Raw genomic sequence first — 25,736 nt, 5'->3', positions numbered from 1 at the left:
TTTAGGTCATAATGTACATTTTTTTTTCTGTTTCTGTTTGTTATTTAACAGATGGAACATATGAAGTTACATAAAGATCATTTACAATCACACAATTAACTGTAGTCTAGATTAAACATAATTTTGGGTCCTAAACTGTTTCCAATACGGAGAAACACATCCATGTACACCAATCATTGGCCAGTAGCTTACAATGTTCCTGAGAATCAATTAATAAGTTCCAAAGTGAACTACTTGGTGGATCGGCAAACCATCCAAATTGTAGGCATATCTACAGACTAAATAGTAGAAATGGCTACATGTCAACAGTAGGGCCAGGATTGAGAAAGTGATGAGGACATCATTAATCAATTCATCACTGATCTACATAGATAAACATAAAATTTCTAGAATGAGGAATCCCTTCACGTCACCAACAACCATCTCATCATAAATTAGTGGATGACTTCTGTGCGAGGATGACTTTGTCCATTCAAAGGTCTAATTGTATATTTGTTTTTGGTTCATAAACTTAAAGTATTTAGCTTGTAATGAGGTTACTAATTTGTTTTTCGGTTTACTTTTCAAAGAATATGATTTTAACATTCGGGGCTATCAATGAATTAAACTTCATATGGGCAAAATGTGACTTTTTGAACCATAAGTTGGCAAATTAAATGCAGCCAAAAGCACATATGGGTGAGGTGTATTTATCAATTTCAAAGTTTTCGCTGTAGTTGAGCGCTTTGTGATTGATGCATTGACCATGGTTTACCCCAACATCAGATTGAAGAGGGTCTCTCTAGTGCTATTCAACTAGAGGAGAGCGGGGGGAGGGGAGGGGGCAAGAGATTCCAACATCTTTCACTCTTTAGTGCATGCATAAGCAGCACTTTTCCCACAAGTTTGATCCATCTTCAGAATGTTGTTTCAGCATTCTGAGGGCAGCAGAAACGAGCTACCGTTTTAAGCAGATATTGAAATACAAAGGTGAACCAAGCCCAAATTCCAAAACTCTGAGATCTTCAGTACTTACAATTCTGCAGCATGTTACTGAATATAGGTATCTACGATGAATCCAAATTTCACATATGGCTTCATTTATTTTGTTCTTTAATTATAAATGCATAAATAATTCAGAGAACCTAATTGTAAGAATAAATAAATAAGGATCCAATGAAATGTTGCTTGGTTATAATTGGAATACAGGCATAATGTATGATTCTATGAATTCCTATTTTCTATACTTTAGACAAAGTATAAAACATGAAATTGCTCAAATTCATATGAAATGCAAGAAGGGAGGACATGCTCAGCACTGCCTCCTTTTCTTCTATAAGTTTCTGTTTGTTTCAGTTATGGCCAAAGGAGCATGTTGTACGTAATTATTGATAAGTAATAAGAGCATATCATACTTAAGACTGCCATAAGTTTATCTTGTTTCCGTTAATTTAATGAGCAGCTTCAATCAAGTATGAAAAACCTTTCAAATTTAGGTTCTTACCTGTCTCAGTTCTGAGAAACGGATTCATGTGGATCATCATTAGCCAGCAGCTTTCTACACTCTGTTCATGGATCAATAATATTTGGAGATTTAACGGGAGAATTGACATGTCATGGTGGAGCCTAGAATCAATAATGGGATTCACAAATACTCTCCACAGGAACATGTCCATCTTAAAAATGATATCACCTCTCAGCATCTCTAGCAATTATCTCTTCCGATTACTTTGGAGGAAAATCTAATCCCATTGTGAGCATATTCACAAACTCAATGATTCTTAAGGATTATAATACAAAGTCTTCTCACTGGTCCTCCATAGGGCAAAGGCTATCATAATAAAGTAACACCCTCCTCCTCCTCCTCATCCAAGTCCTGCAATACAAATCTTGTATCAGGAACATAGTCTTGATTTTTTTCTTTTTTTTTTTTTTCTTTTTTCTGTCGCATATCTGTTTAATCTTTGGTGGGATCAATCTTCCACTTTGGAAGTATGAATATCCTTAATAATATCAGCGGAACTCATTACATAATCCTTCCTCAACTTCATTTCCATTGCATTTTTCACCTCAATATAGTGGCTTCAATTACCACTCGAAGCATAAAGATTCGACAGCAGCGCATTATAACTGTCATCCCCCAGAGAGAGTCAGCACTCTATTCACAACTCTTTCTGCCATCTCCACCTCCCCATGAATCTCACACTCAACTAATGTTGCTCTTCACAGTACCACATCCTGATTTCTTACAATGTTCTACTCAAATTTCAGCCACTTCAAGCCTCCCAGAGCATCCCATCAACCTCCAAACACATTCAAAATCTCCAAACCCAAAATTGACTGACAATCCATGAGCTCTCTGGCCTTCACATACAAGACCCAGATCAGAAAAGGCCTCCAAAACCATGATCTCATAAAGCCCAATAGCTTCTTTACTCTTCCTATGGCTAACACAAGAAGAACCATTGAATTCCAAGTAACTATATCTCTATTGGGAAAATCATCAAACATTCTACGAGCATCCTCTACTCTACCGCACTTTAAACGTACTCGTCCATGTGGGTCTGCGATATTCCCCAGTCTCTTAACGACTTTCCCTTGATAGTTGATACATAGTTGAATCAAAGAAGAGTAAAGCCTCAGCAAGGTTAATTTGTGCTGTACAAGGACTCCAAAGGAGTTTTGAACTAGACACGTACAAGGACTCCCCATGCATCTTTATCTAATGAAATTGCAACGTACAAATACTCTGTTTTATAAAAACGCCTACTAGAATCATGTGATTTTTTTAGTTCAAATCTTCTATAAATATATAGCAACAACAACAACAACAACAACTGATTTATAGTTTTTACTAAAATTATGGATGATTTTGGATTATGAAAATGGATTTAAATCTTTCTATTATCTCCAAGCTTTTTTTTTTTTTGAGAAACTATTATCTCCAAACTAAATTATAAAAAATGTAATCCTTTTTTTAATGAAATTTAAGTCTTCCGATTAAAATTTTTTATTTAAAAAAAAAACTAAACAAAACCTATTTTCATGATTTTAGGAAAATATACAATTTTCTAAATAGCATCATCTAATAATTATTATTTTAATAAAAACAATTCGCATCTCATAAATTACTGATTTAGATCAGGTTATATTTGGTATAACTTTTAATTATTGTTACACTACTTAATAACTTTTTATTTGATCAATATTTTAAAATTCCTACGGTTGAATTACACATTTTTTTTTATATTTTTAATACGCATGTCAAATTTCTTATCAATTGAATGTTATTTATTATCCAACCCATTAATTCATATTTTGTATATAATTTTAAAGTTGAAGAAAATTGAATTTTGAAAATTTTATGGATGAGATGGTTATTAATCTCTAATAATTGGGCCCTTTTCAGGTCTAGTTTCTCCAAAAAAAAAAAAAAAATCTCTAATGATCTTGAAAACTTGCAAACATATAGGGCAAAAGGTTATAACATAATCCAATGATGGATTTGTCTAAAAACACATTCAATAAAAAAAATTATTGAGTAATATGACATTGAAAAAAGTGACATTAATTGTAACTTGAACATAGCCCATAAATTATTAAGTTACTATAATTCAAATACTAGGTTAAACCTCTGTAATGTGTAAAGGGGGTAAAGGACAAATAAATGTCATACAAAAGGAATAAAAAGAGAAAAGCTATTCAATGAAAGGCAAGTCGATTAAAAAAAAATTAAAGGTATATGTCTCTAATGGGAATTGCCTAAGAGCATTCGCAACTTGTTTCTACAAAATATCATATTTTACTATCTCAAAACCTATTTTATTTATTATACCATATCATTTTACAACACATCCAACATCTCAACTTTTATTTTCCTATACAACATATTAAAATAATATATCTACACAATAAAATATATTATCCAAAACCATCTTTCTCCTCTCTCTCTCTCTCATTTCTGTCTCTCTGCCTCTCCCCGGCCCCCCCCCCCCTCCCCCTCTCTCTCACCACTATGAACAAACCCAAAACCCAACACAACCACCCTTCAAACCCAACCACCCCACCACCTGCCAATCATCAACAACACCACCACTTGCCACCACCATCATCAACACCACCACCTACCACCATCATATTCAACAATACAACCACCACCTAAACTCACCACCCCACCACTGCTACACCACCTAAATCAACCCAACAAATCACAACAAACCCAAACCAAAATTACCCAAAAAAACTCAGTAAAATCACAACAAATCTATACCAAAATCACCCAAATCAATTAGAAAATTACTCACATAACCCACTGCCACCACCACCAATCCAAACACAACACAACCCATTGCCACCAAGCCAAACACCTACCACACTAGGACCAAAATTACAACCCCTACCACATGGGATCAAAACCCATCCAAGAATCAAACCCATAGAAAAAAAAATTACAATAGATCAAACCCACTATAATCTCCACCACCAATCTCCATTGCAAATCCACTACCACCAAGTCAAACACCTACCACATGGGACCAACGAAGCCACACACAACACCCAAACCCAAAAGAACCACCATCAAATAATCAAGAGAAACCCACCAATCTCCACACCACAACCCTACTTGACCCACAACTCCACACTCACCACCTGACCCACGACCCACATAGCCCACTGATCCAAACCCACGCCACCATGATCTTCGATCTCCGCCAATCCATGCTGATCCAAAATCCAACCTTCACCTCCAATCTCCATCACGTTGTGACCATGCCATGACCACTTTGAATCCAACCCAACTCTGGTGCAAGCTTTGAACAAGAAAGAGAGAGATGTGAGAAAGGGAGTGAGGAGGGAGGAGCTCTATGAGAGAGAGAGGAAATGAGAGACAGAAGTGAGAGAAAACAAAAGGTCAAAAGTAATAATATATATATTACAATTGTGCTATAGTGCCATCATACATTTAGGATGGCACTATAGCATATTTGCAATTGCAAGATTTTACAAGACCGGGTCATGGGCTATTTTTGTGCCTTAATGCTAAAATATACCAACATATGACATATAGAAGACCGAATGTGAATGCTCTAAGCTTAAATCCTAGAAATGCCTTTGTCATGCACCCTTTACCTATACCTTTCATATTTCAATCAACATGACTTCATCACCCTTCCTTTTTGGATGTGGTGAAGAGGCCTAGTCATTGGGCTCTCCTTTGCCCCAAGTTAGCGAACATTGTTGTTTGTTACAAAAGCCTAGCACAAAGTTTTTGGTATACTTTTTGTTTATAAAAGGAGACTTCTTGTGAGGTTCAATGATGCACAGAAAACCCAAAAGATCATGGACATTCTTTCCTTGTTCACCTTGAACAACTTTCAGAAGAGTACTCCTCAATTCTTCTTCAGGAATAGAAGTTGGCTTTTTGAAAGCTAGTATTCCTTAATCTGGGCAACATTGCATAGATGTAGATTTTTTTTTTTTTTTTTTTTTTTTTAAATCAAGCGGGTAACAAAATATTCAAACATAAGTTCTCACAGGAAAAACCAGTGCCACTAAACCATTAGACTGACAACATTAGATGTAAGATTCAATTGACAAGGTGGGGGGAAATGACAAAAAAGTTGGAGAAGGCCCTTACTTCTGGTCTCTATTTTAGATGATTGGTCCATAATAATAATAGAGTTCATAATAGAAAAATAAATAAATAAATAAATAAAAAATCAATAACCTAAACTCAAATTTTAGGGGCCGTTTGGTATATGAGTTTAAAGACATGTTTTCAGTTTTTAAACAACATTACATGCATTTTTACACATTTTTTCACACACACATATTTCCCAAAAATACAAATAACGTTACTAGAACAACCCTTGACCTTTCTTAAACAACCAGAACTGGAGTTCAACTCTTGTATCTTTTATGAATGAAAATATTGGAAAAATTACCATTTTACTCCTTAACGTTTCAAATGTTTTATTTTAATACATAACATTTTGGTATTGTGTCAAAATAGTTAATGCTGTTAAATTATGGAAGAAAAATCCTAACATAGCTAACAGTGATATAAAAAATTATTTTTAATGCCATCTTAGCTGCCATGTGGTTGCCACATGTTCTTTTAAAAAAAAAAAAAAAAAAGAGTTGGGCCAAATTCTGAAACCTCTTCTTTTCTCAACCCAATCAAATTCTAAGCCATCGCTGATTATTCACATATGGTTTGGTATCAACTTATAAACTCAGTTTTTAGTTTTTAACTTTTATGTACAGCTTTTTAAAAACTCATTTAAAAAAAAAATTAAAATACAAGTATATTTTAGCACATTTTCAACAGAAAGTTTTTAACATCTTTTAATTCAAACTCTTCTGAATGTTACAAATTCTTTTCAACAACTGAACATCAGGTTCTAATCCAATTGAGCAAAGTTCAAATATTAAACATAATGCAAAAAGCAGCATAAATACACACACTCAAAGAAAACTTATACCTTCTTGTAAGCCCAAAACTAGAACTCGTTTTGCAACTCCCTATGAAAAAGGTTTAGCAACATCAACCAATAACTTAGAATTTGAAAGTCGGAAAACTATTAGGAGTAGTAAAGTCATCAAATTCAACAGAAGCAATCCAGTAAAGAACAACATTGATTTAGAGGATTATTCCTAAAACATGCTAATTGAACTTTCCTTCATGGTCTGTTTGGATTGAGGGAGAGGGAGGGGGAGTAGAGTAGAGTAGAGTAGAGCAGATTTAGCACAAGATTAACTTATTTTTAGTCAACACTACTCTACTCTCCTTCACTCCCCCTCTTCCCCCCTTCCATCCAAACAGGCCATTAGCGACCAAATCAACGAGGGTTCTCAACTAAACCTATAGTATCCAAAACCCAAAAATCAAGTCAAACTCAAAAATTCAAATCCAAATCAAACCCAAGCATCCAATCAAACCCTCACCCAAAATTTTCCAAAACCCCTCTAAACAAAAGCCCAAATACATCATCATCGAAAACCCAAGAGAGATGAGAGAAGAGAAGTAGCCACTGGAGTGGCAGCTTGTTGTGATGGAACTCAGTGACTGTTCATGGAGGTTGGCCATGGCCATGATTTACCATGACTGGGACTAGAGAGAGCCTGCCTAATTCACCATGGCTTGAAGTTCAAGTGTGTATGAGGAAAGAAGGTGGCTTGCACGTGAGGGTTTTATTTTTTTATTTTTAAGTTTAATCGATGTGGCATTACACGTGGCATCTTAGGTGGCATAAAAATAATTTTTTACTTTAGCCATTAACCACATCATCATTTACTATCCATCACTAAATAGTAGGAATTATTTTGACACAATACCAAAAGATTAAGAACTAAACTAACACGTACATTTGAAACATTAGGAACAAAATTATGTTAGGGACCAAAATGGTAATTTATCCTAAATTATTTCATCTGATAATGAAGTAATCAGTGAGTTAAACTTTACCCATAATCAGCGAGTTAAACCTTACCCATACACTGGTAAATCATGTAAATGAGGCTTATCTCTTACAACATTGTATATAAGCAGTCAAAGGGTAAAATAACTCTAGTAAGCAGACGAATATAGCCCAAAAAGTAAAAAACCGGAAAAATCAAACAAAAATAAACACTTGGTTTAATATAATCATAAAAGTACATATATGCGATGGTGAGTCTGATTACACGTTAGGATGCCCTCATCTAGGTCAGTATTAAACCTTGTTAGTAAACCTTTTGCTAAGAGTGATCAGTTCAATTCACAAGTTAAAAAAGTATATATATATATATATTTAAAAAAAAAACTGGTGTATTTTGTTTTTAGCCTTTAAGTAAAATCTATAAGGAGGTATCTCCTGTACCCGCTCCTTAGAGTAGGCAGAGGAGATAATTACTGGAAATCTACACACAAGTATGTTAAACACACAGGGACTCACTCCTCCTAAATGACAGTTAACGTGAGCAGCAAAGTCTAACCGTCTGCCATTAACTCGATGATCAAATGTGATGAGACTAATGCTATGGTGTTCTCCCTGCACTTTTGATGAAGGCTTGAAGCAAGCTCTGGGCCATAAGGGTTTTATCAGGTGTCCCTGATATAACAACCCTCCCTTTCCTTCGCCAGGACGAGGATCATGCACTTCAACTTTTGCACCTGAAATCTGATTCAGATTACCAAATGATAATTGATACCATGAACAAATTTGATAACTTCAGGAGGGGTAGGGGGAAAAATAGAAACTGTAGAATTGCATGAAGTCAAAGATTTAACAAACTGCAAGGATTAGTACAGTGTGTATAAAATGCTTTTATGTTTGTATGTGGATACATATATGCATGTCTATGCCTGTATGCATGCAGACTCAATTTTTCTTTTCCCCCTTTGTCTTATCGACTTATTCACGGTACCAAAAATGAAGATGAGGCAGTCTATTTGAATCAAGAATTTAGAGCATCTGCAACTTGTCTTCATACCAAAATGCTGTTATGTTTATAACTTAAAAATGTTCTTCCACTGTTTTAAAAACTGTATTATGATATCAATCTTTCCATAAACTCTTTTATGGCCTGTTTGGATGGAAGGGAGAAAGGGGGGAGTGAAGGGGAGTAGAGTAGTGTTGACTAAAAATAAGTTAATTTTGTGCTAAATCTACTCTACTCTACTCCCCCTCCCTCTCCTTCAATCCAAATGGACCATTAAGTTTTCAATAAATTTCCTTAATCTACATTATCTCTTGAAATCACAAAATTTTACCCTACAATCACTACATTGATTAGACGTTAACAGCACCATAAATTGAGAATAAGGTGAGAAGAAGCAGGCGAAAATGGTTTGCTCATAGATTTAACAATCACCACTCTGAAGTGGTTGTTCACAAATCATAATACAGTGTTTATAATAACACTAGAAAAAAGAATAAAAAAACTACACAGGATTAACAACTAAGCATTGGTCTAAATGTAATATTTAAATCACCTGTAAGAGGCAAAATTTTAAGCCAATTATAAAATGCCACATCAAAGTTTAGTGGCAAATTCTAAATTAATGTCATTAAATTAGATGATGACATGTGTCATCCAAATTGGCATCACATTGACATATCAAAATTTGCAACGTGTCATTTGGCCCACAAGATAAAGATAAATTTCCTATTCAAAATTTATAGGTAATTATCTTTATTAAAATAAGTAAATAAATAAAATAAAGATAAATTTTCTATTCAAAATTGGTAGATAATTATCTTTATTAAATAAATTAAATAGAGATAATTATTTATCTTTGTTGAATATTATCTTTATCAAAATATGATATTTATCAAAATAGATAAATAGAGATAATTATGTCTAAGAAGAATTTGGACCAATCAAAAGTCTGCTACATACTTTCAAACATATCAATTCATAGTGGAGCTTATCCTCTTAAATTACTATAAATAGAGGACATCCCCTCTCATTTTCGACAGGAAGATTTCAAGGGGTCCAAGCTCTGGAGAAATTCTGTCTCAAGAATCTTTGAAGAACTTGAAGAACAACAAATCTCTATCAAGCTCAAGGCTAGAGATTCGTTGAGAAGACCGTTCAATCCATCTTCCAACCAAATTCAAGGAGATCTATTGTTCGAGTTCTTTGAAGTTCTATTGGAATTAAGCTAAAAAGCCTCCATAAACCTCAACAAACCCAAATCTTTAAAACTCAACGGATCACGCCTCTAAAGCCCTGAAGAACTTCAACCCTAGAGCCTTCACATTTGAAGACTTGAAGAACAATAAATCTCTAATAAGCTCGAAGCTAGAGATTTATTGTGAAGACCGATCAATCCATCTTCCAATTAAAGTCAAGAAGATTCTTGTTCGAGTTAAGTTCAAAGAAGATAGAATTAGAGGGTATTCTTTTGTAAAAGAATTGAAATAGAAATTGTACTCATCATTCATCAATACAAATTTATATTTGCAAACCATATTTCTTTTCAATTGTTTGATTTTCTACAATTGAGAAAAATTTGTGTTTACATCACCATCCAAATTTAAAACCAGCACAGAGATAGTAAACCTTATTTAACTGTTTAGGATAAGCTACTTGTCCTAAACATTATTAAACTTCCAACTTTGTTTCGCATGCTAATTTAAGATAATTTTCATATAGCTTTTTTCAAAGAAGAGAAGAAAGTTTTCTGGCCACCAATTGACCAAACCATGCTATTCTATTCACAAGATGACAAGGCACAAAACAGTATACAACACAGTCACAGTGATAATTCCTTTTATCAGTGTAGTTAATTACCTGTATTATGCGAACCAAATTGCTCCCATCTTCACCGTAAACAGAGCTAAAGGCACGTTCCGAAATCAAAATCTCCACACTTGTATTTGCCACAGTAGTAAGATTGTGTCCACTGCATGAAGGGGGGAGAAAGCACATGTTTGAGAGGGCAGATATTTGCAGCTAAATAGGTCTTGAAGAATGTTCAATCTTTTTATTTTATATCAAAGGTGATTAATTTAATTGATTGCACCAAATACATCGCTGTTAAAATGAAAAGGATTTGCATATAAGGATGTCAGGTTAAGCATCTGATGGATTTTGGATCAACCCATTGCATTTTACCCAGAGGAAAAGGTATCAAGCTCGGACTTCAAATATTTGGATGGCGATACAGAATACTGAGGACTACGGACTACCGCTGTGGCACCAAAATTCATGGTTTAATCTTAAATGATTAAGTCCTCCATAAATCCTTAAGCACCAAACCCAATTTAAGAATCCTTCAAGAATCTATCAAGAAACCTAATTTAGTGCTAAATTTCTAAAGATCCTGCATCAATATCATAACAGAACTAGTAATAGCCCATGCAAATGCAGGGATTAAAAAAAAATCATATTTAAACCATGGTATTCAGACCCAGACTGTTCAAAGAACCAGAGAAGGGAGAGGTTCAAGGTTTTTAAGGTCGGATCGAGACTCAACCGAGGTCGAACCGTGATGACGACAAAATTAATTTAATATTTATTAAAATACAAATAAATGTATTAAATGTGTAAAAACATGAAAATTTACCCTTAAAAAAAATTATGCAATTAAAAAAACTTTCAAATCTATTTTCGTTATTTTTATAAAGTGAATAGAAAATAATAAATATAAACAGGCTTTAAAAAATTGTATTTATTAATCTTTCAAATAAAAAATGCATTTTAATTTAAAACAAAATCATTTTTAACATAAATTTACAATTTTCATATTCATATTTATTGATGTGAAAGAATAATTCTAGAACAAAAAAAAAATTAGAAAATATTATTAAGTAAATAGTGATAAAATTAAATCCAAAACTATTAATCTTGTCAAATTAAAATAAATAAAATATAAATGTAAAGAAGGACACAAGGAAGTCTACCAGTCTAGTGGGTACCTGGGTCTGACCATCCGGTCCGGTCTGGATTTAACAACCTTGATTTAAACTAATGAAAATTCAATACTATAATTATAATTGACCAATAAAATAGAAAGTAAAAGTGTAAAACTGAAATAACACAAATTACTTTTGGATTACGTAGCGCAAGTACATTGTGTAAGATCAAGTTTTCATTTTTTGTTTTTTCGATAGGTAAGAATAACATTATTGAAAAGAGGCTACTTCATGAAAACAGACACAAAGTAGCGTAAATTAAGATCAAGTTTTTATCAGAGCCAATATTTACAACAGACTATTAAAATAACTGAAAACAAATAATAAAACTCCTTTTAATTTTTTGAAATTGGTAATTGATTTTAAACCATATCAGTGTTTTATATTTTTTTTTAACACTGGTAATAATAATTCACTTAGAATAAACCATATTAATAACTTTTATGTACTTAGATTGCAATAAATGGAAAAGGCATATTCTATGATGCGTGATACTTATGTTGAACCAAACATTACGAGCCTGACATGTAAAAAAGACAACATTTTTTTTATTAAAATAAAAATTATGATAGATTATTAAAAATAATACAAAATAAATAATAAAATTTCTTTTAAATTTTAATTAACGTCAAATTTTAAACTTGTTGAAACTTTGGCAATAGAATCTCACTTTGAGCAAACTATATTAGTATTTTTATAGTGCATTTTGGCTAGGTATAATATGTTGGTCCACTCAGTGCAGATGCATGTGAGATCCAAATTTTATTATTAAAATAAATAATTTTTTTCAATTTTCTACAAACTTTTAGAATCCAAAAGCTTTCGATTAAATAGGACTAAAATAGAGTACATGAAAGGTAAGTTTAATAAATAAATAAAAAATAGATAAAGTGGTTATAAGAATCAAAGAGATACCAAAAACTAAGAGCTTTTGATATCTTGAATCAAAAATTTGCAAAGTGGAGAGATTCATAAAATAAAAGTAGGGTGGATGAAGTAGAGAAACGCATCAGGAATACTGTGTGATCGTAAATATACCTATTAAGTTAAAGGAAAAGATTTATATGACTGCTTTATGACCAATTATGCTCAATGAGTGTAGTTGAAATGAAAATGTTAAGATAGAAAAGTAGAAATATACAAAAAAACATTATTCAAAATGAGGAAATTCACTTAAAGACAGAAGCATCCCTCTATTGATGAAAATGTGAGGGATAAATGGCTTGAGATGGTTTGTTCATGTTCTGAGGAGAGAGATTAATGCATTAGTGAATTGATTCGGATTGACAAAAAAAAATAATAATAATAACAACATTAATAGAAGTAGTAAGAAAGGACAAGTCTATTTAAGAAGTAGCCGAGAGTGTGATTTCAAATAGAATAGAAAGGCGAAAAATAATACATGTGGCCAACCCAGACTAATTTTTTAAGGATCCATTGCCGACCCCAAAAATTTAAAACTAAGATTTTGTTGTTGTTTTTATTTTGGTAAAAAAATTTGAATATACTCACTCATTAAAAAGTGTTAAATATTGTTTTTGTCCCTAAACTTAAAAAAAAAAAAATTAAATAAAATATTTGTTGCTTCAAAACCTTTTAAAGGGTTTTTTTTTTTTTTTTTTTTTAGGTGAAAAATAAGAATTATATAGTTTAGGGATGGAAAAATATATATTTTTTAAAGCTTAAGTACAAAATGTGTAAAGTTTTTAATAGCTTAGGGACAAAAAAAAGCTTTTATATTTTACAGACCAAAAAACAATTTTCATGCAAATTTTAGGGACGAAAACAACATTTTTAGCTAAAAACAGCCTTTTTATTATAAGGAAAAAATCATTTTTTTTTTAAAAAAAAGGGAGAAGGCGAATAGTTGTCACAATCACAGTGAAATAGTCTGTTCTCCTTTATTAGAACAATGAATGTTCAATTCCATTGACCCCCAATTGTTGTAATTATCAAATTTAATCAAAAAACTAAATTGCTAATTATTACATAATCCCACACTCTCATAATGTGTACTAGAGGTCTTATAATTTCACATAGAATTTTCTTTTTCTTTCAAGTTATGTGTTTATAAAAGTTTTAGTGACATCTTATGCAAATTTCTGTTACTTTTAGTTAATAGTGACTTAATGAGAGCACAAATTAGAACAATTTTAAAAGGTTCATATTTTTACTTGATACTTTTTAAAATTTAGGTTTGAATTTAAAACTACTTCAAATTACATAAGAATTATATAATTTACCCGTCTTTAACAAAGAGTAGCCATTTGCCGTAGAGAAGGTAGTCACTTCACACAACTATGGTTTCTAAGAGTCCAACTCTCTTTATATTGCATATAATATGATGTGTATGCAATGATATCTCACCACTCCCTTACTTCAGAAAAAATAAAAAGAAAATATCGATAGTCTGTCACGAAATACTGACCTCCCAAGCTGTAAATCCTCACCAAATGTTCTCAAGCCACTTCCACTATCTGAGATTGCTGTTGTTTGTCCTCTTCCCAAGGTCTGCAATTATATCCACCATCAACATTAAGGACCTTGGAGCGACCTACATATTTTTGAAGAATTTGGAGAAAGAGATGACAACTACAAAACAAAAAAGGTGGGGGAGTTTGACCTTTGGGAATGGCAACCTTGATGGAGAAAGAGCACCTATGTTGTGAGGAACAGGATCATTTCTCAGAGGGTCCACGATCAATCTCATATACGGGTACTTCGCTCTTACTGCCTTGCGCACCTCACCCAGCAAAAGATTATCCCTTAGACTACAAGTGACTTGAAACAGAGCATCCTGTACACTTCTATATTCACCTGTAATCTGCACAAATTACAGGTTTTCTTTTCAGCATTAATTAGGCTAGCAGGTGGCACCATAAGTTTGCTATGAGTTAAATTTAGAAATAAGAACATATAGTCCTCCTTAAATGCTTGACAAGTCGCCTACAAGACATAATGTTCCATTCTTTATGGCAATTAGAGTCAAAGTTTTGTTGCATAACATCTCACATGTACAAAAATCTAGCACCGTGGTGCATGTTTTCTTTTTTTTTTTTAAATCATTATGCATCTAATATACCTCACTGGATAAACATGAAGCTAATCACACCTGTACTACTACATCATTCCCTGAAGCACAATTCCGAATGTGGTCCCCATCCAGTATCCGTATATCAGCACCAGTGAGTCCTCTCATTTCTGAAAGCACCTCACCTTCATTGCCACCCAAACAACCAACCGAGTCCGATGCAACTAGAAGCTTTGCAGAGCTTTGCAGTTACAAGTCTTCCCTGACTCCAGCCTGGTGGATACCTTTCAACGATTCCCTTAATAATTCTAGTGAATACAAGAGCTATAGCCTTTTGTGCAGGAGAGTAGCAGGATTCAATGTTCTACAACAGATTAAGTCACACACATATCAATCATAAATAAGACTGAGAGTATGTGCATACATGTGGTTTGCGTGCTATAAAGATAAAACTACAAACCTCCCACGCAGAGATGGTGACCACACGCTCACGGGACTCAGTTAAAGGAGCTGCAAACATTATAGAAGCGCCAGCTTCGTTCTGCATAGCTCTGACTATAGTTCCTTTTTTGCCAATCACATAACCAGCTGCATTATTAGAACAGAGCATTCTGAATATAACTTCTTGTTTATCGCTCAATTCTTGGGCCGAAACTGCATCAGACGACCAAGTATTTCCATTCGAATAACTGTTTTTACCAGGCAAAGCTGGCAACAATGTACTAAGATTTGGGAAAAACTCATCAGGAGAGGCTCCAGAAGAAGAGCCTCCAATAGGTCTATTTAAAGGGTTGGGGTTTTGTCTTGAAGACTGGTAGAAACATCAATCAGTTCTTTCTTCACAGCCAAAATGCCACCAACAATCTGACCTCACAGTATACACAAATTCTCAGAAGACAGCTCTTTTAAAATTTTCTAAATACAAATATAATCAAATTCAAACCCCCCCCCCCCCCCCCCCCAAGGAAAAAGCAAAAAATCTAGCTGTAGCAAATGATAAATTGAATATTCGTCATAAATAAGTTTTTTTTTTTTTTTAAGAAGACAGAATTTCATTAATATTAACTCAGCTATATTCAGCTAAAACATACATCCTCCATCCACACAGGTAAATCACTGACATGTCTTGAAAAATGGCCTCAATTTTGCCAAAAGAAGCAAAATTGATAGTCATAAATAATTGATCATGGAGATTAATATATATGGCATTATATACAATATTTGATCTAGACAGTAAATCCCACAATCAATTGACGCGATCTGGTAAAACTTATTTACCCTGACAGGATAAGCGGTTTATGAACACGTCTCTCGAGGAGATTAATGTATATGTAGAACATTAAATACGATATTTTAATAAATTAAAATTTAAAAAAAGAAAAAAAAAAGAAAAAAGAAGAAGAAGGTGTGAGCTCACCTGAATCAATTGGTGGTCGTTTGGTAGAATGTGGGTGGGTCCGCAAGATTCTGATAAACTTAGCACCGCTATCACTCTTCACTCTTTTAATGTTCTTCCCACCTTTTCCCATCACGGCGCCAATCTGAGAAGTGTGCGCCAACAACTACTTCTACTTCTAAGCTTTATCTTTCTAAACTAGAGGTGGTGGAGGTGGAGAAAGATGATGTTTTCGGGGATGTTTACCATTTGCTGCAGATATTTGGGTTGAATTATGCGGAGGTGGAGAGGAGATTCAAGGTGTATATCTACCTAGATGGTGATCCCAACACTTTTTACTAGACCCCAAGAAAGCTTAAGGGCAAGTACGCTAGTGAAGGCTATTTCTTTCAGAACATTCGTGATAGTATTTTCCGTACCCCTGATCCCAATCAGGCTTATCTCTTCTTCATTCCAATCTCTTGCCACAAGATGCGAGGCAAGGTATGCCCTTACGATAATGTTGTTTTGTGTGCTTGCCTCTTGTTAAACTTCTTTTATATTTATATGCACCAATGCTGTGTTTGTTTGCTAAGAAAGCACGACAACTGGAACTTTTGTGAATTTCATTAGGATTTTAGAGTCCCAAACCCTGCAAAAGTGGGAGTTTTGTACACCAGTATAACTTATCACCTATGATTTGGATCAATAATAACTTATCACCCATGATTTGTTGTGAAAATGTTATAGACGTAGTACTTCTCTTTGGTTTTTGAGTTAGGAACTCTAAATGGCTAAATAGACCTGTAACTTCAGGAGAACGGGTGCCTAGGGGTCACAGTGTACACGACCGGCCTGCTGTTTACAAAAATTAAAACACAAGATAGGTTTCTACAAATTCGTAAGACCATGTATGGGGCTGAGTGATGCTTGCCTAATGTTGAAAGGTCAAGTAAGTTGGTGAATGAACTCCACTAAATAAAGGGTTTCTTACACTAAATGCTCTTTATAAGTATGTACCATATACAACATATGTAGAGGAGAAAATCTATGGACGCAACAAAATCTTACAACAACCTTTTGAGTTGTGGGGGGTTGGGGTGTAATATTTTATTATGTTTTGACTTATGGTAGGCTGATACCTTAGTTTGCTATGAGATTTTGTTGTGGCTTTAGAAGAAACTCTATGTAGAGATCCATGTGAAATCTGAGGCGTTGCTTGTTTTGCTCTGGTGTCAGTAGTAATGTTTTGAGTTCATTGAAGGAAAAATGACTACAATGATTGCAAATGTGGATTGTTTGGATGTGTCAGAAAGTTTGGTGTGGACACGAGATACAAGCCCCCAATTACACGCACGTATAGGCGGAAGAGCAAAAAGAAGAGTGGCCTTATGGATGGAGCCAATTAGTTATTGGGATTGAGACTAAGCAAGCCTGAGCATTTAATAATTAGGGTTTCTTTATGCATTTTTATTGTTAGCTATTTAAGCACTTTTTCTAATTATTGTAAGATAGCTTTTGAGAATTATTAAAAAAACGTGTGTTTTCTTTTCACTAGTGCCGACTCCAGTTTTGCTTGGTGCTGACTCCAAGCAGCCCTTAGGTGTGGACTCCTAGGGTTTATCTTTTTTTCTATTGTTAGTGTGGTTGTCCTACGTCAGTTTTGGTATCAAAGCAGACTTTCGGTCCATACAACACAACCGTAGACAACCAATTGAAAGCAAAACCATTAAAAGAGCAAGTCAGCCAAATATGATAGTACCTTTCAAGTTTTTGCCCCATGATATCTTGAACAAGCCCAAACCAGCCTCGGCAATCTATATATACCCCACAGCCCCACATGAGTTTTTCACCCCTAAGCCAACAGAGAAGCTAGCGACGCCTCCCAAGCCGATGACCACCATCCATGCCCGCCTTTGATCACAGAACCCCACAACACATAAACCACAAAAAAAAAAAAAAAAAAAAAAAGTTGACTCATCGCAAGCCCACCAGCTGTCGAAACCCACAAATCAGTCACCTACTGCCAACCCATCAACCACTTGCAGCCGACACCATCACCACCGCTGAAGATGTCAACCACTGCTGAGGACGTCGACCACCTCCAAGTCTCGTGCCGCCGCTATCTTCCTTGTCGATGCCGGCGCCCCCATCGTCGCGTCACCATAGTCGCCGGTCCCCAACACCACAAGCCCATCGCCGATCAACTTTTTTATTTAGAGATTCTATTCTCTTTTAGTTTCTGTGGTCTTTCTTTTCTTTTCTTTTTGTCTGTGGTTTGCGTTTCTTTTAGAGTCTATCATCTGAATTTCTTTTAGAGTATGTAATTCTTAAGTCCATCGCACAGTGTATTTTCTTATTTTGCAAAAAAAAAGAAGAAGAAAGAAAGTAAGTATTGTTGCTGTGAGCCCATTGCATGTATTGGGCCTTAAATTGTTCTCCACAGGTCCATTTGTCCAAGTCAAATCCATTCACATGAGAAGCCAAGCTCGTGACTATCTACTGCAATAAGTTGGCCACTGACTAGGGTACAACTCTTACTCTTTTTTGGTGGGTTCAATTTTGTCTCATTGAAAAATATTATCTTTATATTTTTTATGTTCATATCCAACCATACCCCATTGGCCTACCTATTTTGTGCTCAAGTTAGCTATTTTATTATTTGTACTTTCTTTCAGTACCCATTTTAAAATTCCAAAAAAAAAAAAAAACACCAATTTCTTTGAAATATCTGATTCTCATTATTAATTGTGGAGCTTATTGGAATTTGACTTTTATTTGGGCTATCTCTCAATATTATGTACACTGTCACTACTTGACTGCAATTTATTCCTTTGATTCATTAATCTAGTCTCTACACACACTCTTGCTTGACCTTAATTTTACGTTGAGAATTGGTTACTTGAATTTTTGGGAATCTTAACTACATTCATAAATATAGTGTTGCATGCATCTATGTAGTGGTCGCATCATGTCAAACCCTGAACATCAATCCACTTCCAAGCCTAGGTCCTCCTTAGAGCAAACCATAGAAAACCTAGCAAAGAGTGTCCATAATTTCTGGATAAGGTAGAGCAAATTAAAGCATCTCAAAGAGAGACCATTAACCATGAAAGAGATAACATGCTTAGGCAAAACAACCACGGTTACTTTAATAGGGCTTCAAACTTTGAACATGATCACTATAATCACAATGGCCCTAGGGATTATGATGATAGGATGTTCAAGGAAAAGATAGAAGCACCCACCTTTGATGGCTGCCTCGACCCATGGGTTTTCACTAATTGGTTGCATTAAATGGAAAAATTCTTTGACTATTACCATTAGGTTGAGAATAAGATAGTGAGGTATGTCAGGATGAAGTTAATTGGAAGAGCCGACCTTTTCTGGGAGGACCTTGAGGAAACCCTTAGGTGACGACATGAGCCCCCTATTACTGATTAGCTTGAGATGAAGGATGCACTCTCAAGGAATTATCTTCCTCCAACTTATAGGACCTCCCTCCTTGAGGAATGGGATCGCCTAAAGCAAGGCACTACTCCTGTGGCTGAATATATAGAGAAGTTCAAGGAGTTCAAGAGGCGAATTTGAATAGTTAAGGAAGAGGTTATCACACTCAACAGGTTCAAGAAAGGTTTAAATGCTAACCTACTAGGCAAGATTATCACCCGAGGATTCATTACCTTAGTAGAAGCATATGACCTTGCTAGGAATTGTGAGTTAGCATCCTAATATATCTTTTGGTGACATTCTGAACCCTAGAGTGTTTCCACCAACCCTCAACCTTTTGGTAGCAAATCTAGACTTACCTTACCCCTTAAGGTCAACCCCAATAGCACTCCAATAGAAAAAGAGGACAAGGGAAAAGGTGTGGTCAATGAGCCTTTAAGGTTTGGCTCTCGCCTCCAATGCTTCAAATGCAATGGGGTTGGACACATCGCAGCTAGATGTCCCTCTAAGACCCTTGTCATTCAAGAGGATGATGAAAAGGTGGAAGATGTTGAGAAGCTGGTGTATGATCCAAATGTTGAAGAAACCCAAGATGTTGAGGTAGAATGGGAAGATGATCCTAGCTACCTTGCATGCATTAGAGCCATTTCTCCCCAGGTTAATGACTTCAAGGACTTTGGTGTCCCTAGAGTGAATGTGGTAAGGTGTGTTTTAACAGACTAGAGAAACACTGATGATTGGCGAAGGAGTGCCATCTTCCAAACTTACACTAAGTGTGGAGACAAAACTTGCAAGGTTATTATAGATAGAGGGAGTTGCATTAATGCGGTGTCCTCTAACTTTGTTTCCCGCCTAGGCTTGAAATTGACCCCTTACCCTAACCCATATAAAGTTTCTTGGGTGGATACTTCCTCCATAGCCATAAAAGAAAGATGTATTGTTCCACTTCAATTCCTCGCCTATAAGGCTGAAATATGGTATGACGTAATTCCCATGGATGTAGGGCATATTATCTTAGGTAGGCCTTGGCTTTTTGATTTGGATGTCACCCTTCATAGGCGATCCAATTCTTGCTCATTTATGTTTGAAGGTAAGAAGATTGTGCTCAATCCTTTGAAACCCAAGCCAATTGACATGAGCAAGAAGACAGAAGCACCAAAGGCAAAAGGCCTGAACATCATAAGCCTAAAGGCATTTGAAAGGGTAGCAGTTCAAGAATCCATTGTGTTTGTCTTAGTGGCCAGGGAACTTCATGGGGAGACCCGTGAGGAGCAGCTTGAAGAAGTGAAGTCAATGCTCCATGAATTTAAGGATGTTTTCCCTGAGGAACTCCCCGATCATTTATCGCCCATGCATGACATACAACACGCCATAGATTTTTTGCCCGGAGCGACCCTACCTAACTTGCCTCACTATAGGATGAGCCCTGCAAAGCATGCCTAGTTGCAAAGGCAAGTAGAAGAACTACTTAGGAAGGGTTTTGTTCGTGAAAGCATGAGTCCTTGTGCAGTCCTTGTACTCTTAACTCCAAAGAAAGATGGAACTTGGAGGATATGTGTTGATAGTCGTGCCATCAACAAGATCACTATGAAATATCGTTTTCCTATCCCTCGGTTGGATGACATGTTGGATATGATGGCTATTGCAACGATCTTCTCCAAGATAGACTTGAAGAGCGGCTATCATCAAATTAGGGTTCGTACTGGTGATGAGTGGAAAACTGCCTTCAAGACGAAGGATGGTTTATATGAATGGATGGTCATGCCTTTTGGATTTTCCAATACTCCTAGTACCTTTATAAAAGTGATGACTCAAGTGCTCAAGCATTTTATGGGGAAATTCTTGGTTGTGTACTTTGATGACATCCTCATCTATAGTAAGTCTAGGAGCAACACTTAGACCACTTAACTCAAGTTTGTACTGCCCTTAAGAAGGAGAGTTATATGGCAACCTCAAGAAGTGCACTTTCTTCACCAATAGAGTTGTCTTGCTAGGTTTCATAGTATCCTCTGAGGGAGTTTCTGCCGACCCCCAAAAGGTTCAAGCGATTATGGAGTGGCTCGAGACCAAAAATATCCATGAAATTCGAAGCTTTCATAGGCTCGCTTCCTTTTATCGCCAATTCATCAAGGGGTTTAGTACCATTATGTCCCCATCATTGACTGCTTGAAACAAGGGGAGTTTGTTTGGACTAAAGCTGCTGCTAAGGCTTTCAATGAGGTAAAGCAAAAGATGACTGAGGCACCTGTCATGCCTCTCCCTGATTTTACCAAGCCTTTTGAGGTGGAATGTGATGCCTTAGGTGTTGGTATAGGGGGAATACTAAGTCAAGAGTACCACCCAATTGTTTATTTCAGTGAGAAGTTGAATGATGCTAAGCAAAAGTACTTCACATATGACAAAGACTTTTATGCCATTATTCGAGCTCTTTGGCATTTGCGCCATTATCTGTTGTTTCGAGAATTTGTTATCTACTTTGATCACGAAGTTTTGCGCTACCTCCATTCCCAAAAGAAGCTGAATTTTAGGCACAGTAGTTGGGTTAAGTTTCTGCAACGCTACTACTTTGTGGTGAAACATAGGGCGGGAGTTGAGAATAAGGCTTCTGATGCACTAAGTCGAAGGGTGTCTTTGCTATCCATCATGAGTGTTAAGGTTACTGGATTTGAACGACTCAAGGATGAATATGAGTCATGCCCAAATTTTGGGGAGCTCTACACTAGCCTAAGTAATGCCCCACAGGCAATCTTGGATGATTATACCCTTCAAGATGGTTACTTATTCAAAACCAACAAGTTATGTATCCCTCGATCTTTAGTGAGAGATTTCCTAGTTTGGGAGACACATGTGGGAGGCCTTATAGGTCATTTTAGCCGAGATAAAACAATTAAGGAAATGGAACGTCAATTCTATTGGCTTGGTCTTAAGAGGGGTGTTGCCAAGATAGTTGGTCAATGTCATACATGTCAACTAGTCAAACATCGCAAGCAAAACACTATTCTGTACATGCCTCTACCTGTGCCAGATCGCCCGTGGCAAGATGTGAGTATGGACTTTTTGTTAGGTTTGCCCTGCACCTTTAGGAAGCATGATTCCATTCTAGTAGTTGTTGATCGCTTCTCTAAGATGGCTCATTTTCTACCATGTTCTAAGACCTCTGATGCTTCTAAGATCGCAAAGCTCTACTTTGATGAGATTGTCAAACTTTATGGTCTTCCCAAAACCATAGTGTCTAATAGGGATGTTCGCTCCATGAGTTATTTTTGGAAGACCTTGTGGCATTTAGTGGACACCAAATTGAAATTTTCCATGACATTTCATCCTTAAACTAATGGTCAAACTGAGGTGGTTAATTGTAGTCTAGGCAACCTCCTCTAGTAGTGGGTGAAGCCAATCAGAATTGAGATTCAATTCTTCCTATAGCCCAACTTGCATATAATAGCTTTGTCAATAGGTCTATAGTTGCTAGTCCTTTTAAGGTTGTGCATGGATATACACCTAGGAAGCCCTTAGATCTTTTGCCCATGTCCCCACATGTTAGGATTTCTGAATCTGCTGAGGCATTTGCACGATATATTCATGATTTGCGTAATGAGATTCGCAAAAAAATTCAGGTAAGTAATTCTCAATATAAAATTCATGCTGACACTCATCGGCGTCATGCAGAGTTTCAGGTAGGGGATTATGTCATAATTCGGATTTGACCTGAATGGTTTCCCTCTAGGACTGTTAAGAAATTGCAGGATCGTAGTGCCGGACCATTCAAGGTATTGAAACGAATGGGCCCAAATACATATGTCATTGACATTCCTCATGATTATGGTATTAGCTCCTCCTTTAATATTGAGGATCTAGTTTCTTATAAAAGCCCCACAATTATTCTTGATACCCATTTTGATGAGTTGTTGCCTAATCCTATTGATGCCCTTATTCCCACCCCTTTACCCTTAAATTTTCCCTATGCACATAAAGAATCTATTGATGCTATTTTAGATGAGCAGATTGTTTCTACAAGGGATGGAGAAGTTCACCGTTTCTTAGTTCGGTGGCGAGGGTGACCAGATTCTGATTGCACATGGATTACTCGAGATGAGCTACAACGACTGGATCCTGACTTGCTGGAGTACTATTAGAGCTCTTCAGATTTCCACTCGACGGGGTCGAGTTCTTCTCACCCGAGGGGAGTTGGTGTGGACACGAGTTACAAACCCCCAATTACACGCACGTATAGGAAGAAGAGCAAAAAGAAGACAGCCCAACTTATGGCCTTATGGATGGATCCTATTAGTTATTGGGCTTGAGACTAAGCAATCTCGAGTATTTAATAATTAGGGTTTCTTTATGCATTTTTATTGTTAGCTATTTAAGCACTTTTTTATTTATTTATTATTATTGTAAGACAGCTTTTGAGAATTATTAAAAAAACTGGTGCCGACTCTAGTTTTCCTTGTTGCTGACTCCTAGGGTTTATCTTTTTTTCTATTATTAGTGTGGTTGTCCTACATCAAAGTTCTACTTGGCCGACTATCACGCCTCAAATCCCAAAGGGTCCAAAGCATGAGAAAATACATCCCAAGGGTACCTGAAGATTTTTCCTTGCTTTTTCGAAGGATAAGAATATATAACCATACTAAAATCTCCACATTACAAGTCAGAGCTCTATAACACATTTACGAACAATAACTAAAAATCATGTGCCTCCACATAATACATGAATATATTACAAAACACTTATTAAATTACACAAAGTCACAATCTTATCAAGAATAAGGAACTTAACATCGAGTCCAAGCCTACCATGCAAAGGCTAACAGACCTCAAGCAACCCACCTCCAATAGAATTAATTAAGGTCTCGTTGAACATAACAAGATCGAGTCACCAACCATTTACAGCAAAAGTCCCCCAATTTAACATAGCACTCTAATCATCACCAAAGAAGTAAGCTTCATACCCAAGGTATAGCTAATAAATCTGAAAAACTATTAGAGGGTGGGATGAGCTAAAGCCCAGTAAGTAGCATAATTAATGAGGGTGGGGGAAATGCAAGTTTCATCTTCAATAATAATAATAATATGATATGACAAGAATGATTGAATATTGAAACACAAAGTTTCTCATAGTAGATACCTTGAAACCATATACTATAATTTGTGAGCATCAACATTATAATTTCCAAAGCCATAATATCTAACATAAGGCAAATTATCATAAATATACCACACTACCACATAGACCGGTAAAGGGATCCACCCATTCACAACTGGCATGATATTGTCCTCTTTAGTATGCAGACCTTGGCCCCATAGATAACAACCTTACCATTTTCCTTTTATTTCCATTTATCCATCTAAACATTCTAATTTTAGCTATACTCATCTTATGGACATGTTGCTTCTTAATTGCCCAACATTTAGTACCATAGATCATAGTAGGTATTAGTGGATCCATTCATAATAAAGTGACAAAATTTTACATTGGTTGTCAATCTACCACAACCCTCTTTTTTTTTTTTTTTTGGTCTGGGACCGATTGTGAACAAAATATTTGATAGTAAGCATAGACACAGGTGGACCTATGTGGTGGATTATAAGTACATTAAAATTATTAACATAGATTATGACACTCTATATTAAACTTTCAAGAAGATTAAAAATACTACTTCGATTAAAATTCTTTTTTAAAAGAGTTATTAGAAATTTCATTATTTGCTTTAAATTACTTTAATTTTTTGTATTAATAAAAAACAAAGTTGGGACTTAACTCTTACACATCGTGCTTGCGCAATATGGCCAACGTAAATGTACAGGTTGTATGCATTTTTGCCATGTGGTGCACTATAATACTTTAAAACTTTCAAAGTAATTTTGGCAACAATTTGTTCCAAATCAAACTCTATAACTAAAGATTTATAATTTATTTGCATTGTATGGCTCAAGATAAGTGTCACTTATTGAACCGAGTTCTTTCAGTTTATGGAACACCATAGATCTTTAAACTTGTCAACATAGTTTGCTGTAAATTAAACTTTATTACTAAATTTTTAAGAAATTCAGAAGTACTTTGATTAAAACTAAATTACCAAAGTTTCAAGAAATCTAAAAAGAAGTTTCATTATTATTTTTAATAATGTATTATAAAAATAGGTTTTGATAAAAGCTTCATATTACATGAGATGTGTTCAACATGTAAAAAGTATTTTCTGTAATTTTTCAATTTCAATTATATTATCGAAATATTTTTTAGTTTATCGTTTTTTTATAATTATATATTAATCTGTATGTATCGCACAGCGACACTATATATCATTGTGCTAGTATATATTTAAAATTTAAATCCCTAAGTTCTTCATGTGTTGGATCTCTTGCAGTGATATTGTCAAATTATTATGACCTGCCATTCAATGATATTCTGGATTGGCATAAATTTGCTGTCATACTTAAGGAGCATGATGTGTATCAGCTTAAGCAAATTCTAAAGGACATACCTGATGCTGAA

The 25,736-nt window shown here is 35.3% G+C and overlaps 1 protein-coding gene and 1 long non-coding RNA gene across 5 annotated transcripts; both read right to left on the bottom strand.

Moving 5' to 3' along the window:
* Positions 1 to 4,507: 4,507 nt before the first annotated feature.
* Positions 4,508 to 14,641, bottom strand: LOC115950830 (KH domain-containing protein HEN4-like). 4 transcript variants are annotated; one of them, XM_031068086.1, is made up of 6 exons: positions 14,497 to 14,641; positions 14,008 to 14,208; positions 13,813 to 13,895; positions 10,261 to 10,372; positions 7,957 to 8,141; positions 4,508 to 4,780 (listed from the first exon to the last, which is right to left on the bottom strand). In XM_031068086.1, exons 1-6 carry the CDS (start codon positions 14,581 to 14,583, stop codon positions 4,600 to 4,602), a joined length of 849 nt encoding a protein of 282 aa, XP_030923946.1. In that variant the 5' UTR covers positions 14,584 to 14,641; the 3' UTR covers positions 4,508 to 4,599. The 4 variants fall into 4 exon arrangements, with proteins under 4 accessions (XP_030923946.1, XP_030923948.1, XP_030923947.1 ...); XM_031068088.1 differs by having other exon boundaries at positions 4,651 to 4,790; XM_031068087.1 differs by having other exon boundaries at positions 4,657 to 4,790; positions 7,917 to 8,141.
* A 22-nt stretch (positions 14,642 to 14,663) lies between these two features.
* On the bottom strand, positions 14,664 to 16,506 carry LOC115950831. Its single transcript, XR_004083128.1, has 3 exons — positions 15,833 to 16,506; positions 14,876 to 15,279; positions 14,664 to 14,779 (listed from the first exon to the last, which is right to left on the bottom strand). It is a non-coding gene; the product is annotated as an uncharacterized LOC115950831 (long non-coding RNA).
* Between the last annotated feature and the right edge of the window lie 9,230 nt (positions 16,507 to 25,736).

The sequence above is a fragment of the Quercus lobata genome, chromosome 6 (assembly GCF_001633185.2).
Source record: "Quercus lobata isolate SW786 chromosome 6, ValleyOak3.0 Primary Assembly, whole genome shotgun sequence".
NCBI lineage: Eukaryota > Viridiplantae > Streptophyta > Magnoliopsida > Fagales > Fagaceae > Quercus > Quercus lobata.
The sequence above is the reverse complement of the archived record's forward strand: the minus strand, read 5'-3'. Positions and strand labels throughout refer to the sequence as shown.